This window comes from Symphalangus syndactylus, chromosome 3 (assembly GCF_028878055.3).
Source record: "Symphalangus syndactylus isolate Jambi chromosome 3, NHGRI_mSymSyn1-v2.1_pri, whole genome shotgun sequence".
In the NCBI taxonomy this organism is placed as follows: Eukaryota; Metazoa; Chordata; class Mammalia; order Primates; family Hylobatidae; genus Symphalangus; species Symphalangus syndactylus.
The window spans coordinates 124739719-124744661 of record NC_072425.2 but is presented as its reverse complement, the minus strand read 5'-3'; the positions used below and the strand labels follow the sequence as shown (position 1 = coordinate 124744661).

The window sequence follows — 4943 nt, the reverse complement described above, 5'->3', positions numbered from 1 at the left end:
GCACTTTCAAAGGGTGTTCCATTACATACTAAATGTCCAAACCCCTTCTCTTTTTACTTCTTTCTGGAAAATTTTCAAAAGCACTTCAATTTTTAGGGACTGGGCACAGTGGCTTACACTTATAATCCAAGCATTTTGGGAGGCTGGGGCGGGTGGATCACTTGAGGTCAGGAGTTCGAGACCAGCCTGGCCAACGTGCTGAAACCCCGTCTCTACTAAAAATACAAAAATTAGCCGGGCATGGAGGCAGGTGCCTGTAATCCCAGCTACTTGGGAGGCTGAGGCAGGAGAATCGGTTGAACATGAGAGGCAGAGGTTGCAGTGAGCTGAGATCTTGCCACTGCACCCCAGAATGGGTGACAGAGCGAGACTTAGTTTCAAACAAAACAAAACAAAATAAAACAACACTTCAGGTTTTTTGTTTTGTTTTGTTTTGTTTTTTTAGACGGAGTTTCGCTCTTGTCACCCAGGCTGGAGTACAACGGTATGATCTCGGCTGACTGCAACCTCCGCCTGCCAGGTTCAAGTGATTCTCCCGCCTCAGCCTCCCAAGTAGCTGGGATTACAGGCACCCACCATAATGCCTGCCTAATTTTTGTGTTTTTGTAGAGACAGGGTTTCACCATGTTGGCCAGGCTGGTCTTAACCTCCTGACCTCAGGTGGGCTGCCCACCTCAGCCTTCCAAAGTGCTGGGATTACAGGTGTGAGCCACTGTGCCCAGCTAGAACTTCAGTTTTTTTTTTTTTTTTTTTGAGAAGGAGTCTCGCTCTTTCACCCAGGCTGGAGTGCAGTGGCGCAATCTCGGCTCACTGCAGGCTCCGCCCCCTGGAGTTCACGCCATTCTCCTGCCTCAGCCTCCCGCGTAGCTGGGACTACAGGCGCCCGCCACCTCGCCCGGCTAATTTTTTGTGTTTTTTTTTTTTATCTTCATGCACTATAGTATTGTAGGAATATACAATAGTTTATTCTGTTGATGGGTACTTGGGTGTTTTCCAGTTTGAGGCTATTATTAATAAAAATGGAGCCAGGTACAGTGGCTTACACCTGTAACCCAGCACTTTGAGAGGCCGAAGCAGGTGGATCGCTTAAGCCCAGGAGTTTGAGACTAGCCTGGGCAACCTGGCAAAACCCTGTCTCTACAAAAAACACAAAAATTAGCCAGGCGCAGTGGCGCACGCCTGTGGTCCCAGCTACTTGGGAGGCTGATGTGGAGGATCACTTGAACCTGGGAGGTGGAGGTTGCGGTGAGCCAAGATTGTGCCGCTGCACTCCAGCCTGGGTGACAGAGTAAGAGCCTGTCTCAAAAAAAAAGGTTATGAACATTCTTGTGTTCTTGTAACATTAATGCAAATATGTATTCATTTTCTCTTGCGCATACACCTAGGAGTGGGTTTGCAGGGTCATGGCATATGCATATGTTCAGCTCTAGCAGCTATACTGACAAACAGTTCTCTAAAGTGGTTATATTTCTTTCTATTCCTGCCAGCAGTATATTAGAATTACAGTAGTTATACATCCTTATCAATTTTGGTATTATCATTTAAAAAGTTAGCGGTTCCTTTGGGCATGTAGTGGAATGTCATTGCATTTCTTTGATGACTAATGATAGTGAGTATCTTATGTTTATTGATCATTTGGATATTATTAATTTGAAACTGTTTTATTCATAATACTTCTGATACCAACTACTGTGATCTGTTTCTACCCATAGAACACTTCTGGCACCAAATGTGTGGGTTTTTTTTTCCCTGACATCAACCAGTTCTCCAGCTCTTCAGATACCAACTGGACATCCTACGGTTCTATCTGATGTTATGTACTTTGAGTTGGCATCAGATGCAACAAATTAAGGGTTCAGTCCCACAAGGCTGCCATCACTTCAGATGTCAATTGCAAGCTGAGGGCCTCCCTTCTTTTGAATGACCAGCTATAAATCGGGAGTTCCCATGATCCCCTCCTCAGGTTCTATAATTTGCTAGAACAGCCCACAGAACTCAGGAAAACCGTTTCCTTACGTTTACTGATCTAGTATAAAGAACACAACCCAGGAGCAGCCAAATAAAAGAAATGCACAGGGCAAGGTATGGGGAAGAGGCAAAGAGCTTTCACGGCGTCTCTGGGTGCCCCATCTTCCCAGCACCTCAATGTGTTCATCAACCCAGAAACTCTCCAAACCCCATTGTTTCTGGTTTTTATGGAAATTTCATTATGGTAGCATAATTGATTACATCATTGGCCATTGGTGATTGAACTCAATCTCCACATCTTCCCTCCTTCCCAGAGGTAAGGTGGGGGCCAAAGTTCCAACTCTCTAATCACATGGTTGATTCCTCTGGCTACCATCCTCCATCCTACAGCTATCTAGAGAACCACCAAGAATCACCTTATTAGTGTTATTTTAGGTTTAGTTGAAAGGAGCTTACTATGAATAACAAAAGACGCTCCTCTTACTTTAGAGATTCCAAGGGTTTTAGGAGTTCTGTGCCAGGAACTGGGATGAAGACCAAATATGTATCTCTCATTATATCACAATATCACAGATGTCTTATTTTGTCAAGGGTCTATAAAAATACATATTTTTTCATTTTTTTTCTTTTCCTTTATCTTTTTTTTTTTTTTTTTGATATGGAGTCTCGGTCTGTCGCCCAGGCTCTGGAGTGCAGTGGCGCGATCTCGGCTCACTGCAAGCTCCGCCTCCCGGGTTCATGCCATTCTCCTGCCTCAGCCTCCCGAGTAGCTGGGACTATAGGCGCCCGCCACCATGCCCGGCTAAGTTTTTGTATGTTTTAGTAGAGATGGGGTTTCGCTGTTTTAGCCAGGATGGTCTTGATCTCCTGACCTTGTGATCCACCTGCCTTGGCCTCCCAAAGTGCTGGGATTACAGGTGTGAGCCACCGCACCCGGCCTATAAAAATATTTTGCTGGCTGGGCACGGTGGCTCCTGCCAGTAATCTAGCACTTTAGGAGGCCGAGGCGGGCAGATAACCTGAGATTAGGAGTTCAAGACCAGCCTGACCAACATGGAGAAACCCTGTCTCTACTAAAAATACAAAATTAGCCGGGCATGGTGGCGCATGCCTGTAATCCCAGCTACTTGGGAAGCAGGAGAATCGCTTGAACTCAGAAGGCAGAGGTTGCAGTGAGCTGAGATCAAGCCATTGCACACCAGCCTGGGCAACAAGAGCAAAACTCGGTCTCAAAAAAAAAAAAAAATTTTGCTGGCCAGTTGTGGTGGCTCATGCCTATAATGCCAGCACTTTGGGAGGCTGAAGCTAGAAGATCACTTGACCCAGGAGTTTGATACCAGCCTGGGCAACATTGGAGAGACCCTGTCTCTACCAATAATAATAATAATAATAATAAATTAAATTTTACAAAGAAAAAAATAAACATAAAGAAAAATGAACAAAATTTTTTGTCTACTTTTTGTTTGGGCTTTTTCTTTTGGATTTATATGAGTTCTTTATGTATATAGATATGGGTCTTTTGACCGGGCGCGGTGGCTCACACCTATAATCTCAGCACTTTGGGAGGCTGGGGTGGGCAGATCACTTGAGGTCAGGAGTTCGAGACCAGCTTGGCCAACATGGTGAAACCCTGTCTCTGCTATACTAATAAAAAAAATTAGCCGGGCATGGTGGTGCATGCCCGTAATCCCAGCTACTTGGGAGGCTGAGGCAGAAGAATCGATGGAATCTGGGAGGCAGAGGTTGCAGTGAACCAAGATCATGCCACTGCACTCCAGCCTGGGCAACAGAGTGAGACTCTGTCTCAAAAAAAAAAAAAAGTTGAGTCTTCCGGCAGATATATGTATTGTAATTTTTCTTTTTTTTTCTTTCTTTCTTTTTTTTTTTTTTTTTGCAGATTAAGGCTTGTTTTATTTTAATGGCTGATCTATGTAACCACGGAGGCCAGCATGTACAGACAAAGGGGGAGGTTTCATTTCTTGGTCTCTTCCTCCTTGGGCAAAGTCTTGATGATCTCCTCCTTCTTGGCCTGGAGGCGCTCTTCACAGCGCTTGCGTGCTTCCTTGGTCTTAGACCTGCGGGCCTCAGCCTGGTCAGCCAGCAGCTTCTTGCGGGCCTTGTCTGCCTTCAGCCTGTGGATGTGTTCCGTGAGAATCCGCTTGTTTTTGAACACATTCCCCTTCACCTTCAGGTACAGGCTGTGATACATGTGGCGATCAATCTTCTTAGATTCACGGTATCTTCTGAGCAGCCGGCGCAAAATCCTCATTCTCCTCATCCATGTGACCTTCTCTGGCATTCAGGCATTGGCTGTACCCTTGCGCTTACCTATGCCCATGTGCCTGACCTTCCGGCGGGCCAAGGTGTTTTTCCGGCATCGAGCCCGGGAATGGACCGTCACAGGCTTGCGGATGATCAGCCTATCTTTGATGAGCTTCCGGATCTGCTGACGGGAGTTGGCATTGGCGATTTCATTGGTCTCATTGGGGTCTAACCAGACCTTCTTCTTGCCACAGCGGAGGACACTCGAGGCGAGCCTCTTCTGAAGCCTCAGCATACTCATGGCTGCGGCCACAGCAGCGAAAGGAAAGAGCTCCTGTAATTTTTCTTTTTCCTCCCGAGACAGAGTTTTGCTCTGTCACCCAGGCTGGAGTGCAGTGACACAATCTCAGCTCACTGCAACCTCCACCTCCTGGGTTCAAGCAATTCTCCTGCTTCAGCCTCGTGAGTAGTTGGGATTACAGGTGCCCATCACCACACCTGGCTAATTTTTGTATTTTTAATAGAGACGGGGTTTCGCCATGTTGGCCAGGCTGGTCTCGAACTCCGACCTTGTGATCTGCCCGCTTCAGACTCCCAAAGTGCTGGGATTACAGGCGTGAGCCACTATGCCTGACCTAATATTTTTAAATAAATAAATCTGTTGCTGGATTTAAAAAATTGTTTTAATGGCTCAATGCTTTTATATTATAGAT

General features: G+C 46.0%; 1 protein-coding gene across 1 annotated transcript; it reads right to left on the bottom strand.

The window, feature by feature from the left end:
- Positions 1–3820: 3820 nt before the first annotated feature.
- On the bottom strand, positions 3821–4559 carry LOC129479599 (large ribosomal subunit protein eL19-like). The gene has a single exon (XM_055272983.2). The coding sequence runs from the start codon at positions 4529–4531 to the stop codon at positions 4268–4270; it is 264 nt and encodes an 87-aa protein (XP_055128958.2). The 5' UTR covers positions 4532–4559; the 3' UTR covers positions 3821–4267.
- Between the last annotated feature and the right edge of the window lie 384 nt (positions 4560–4943).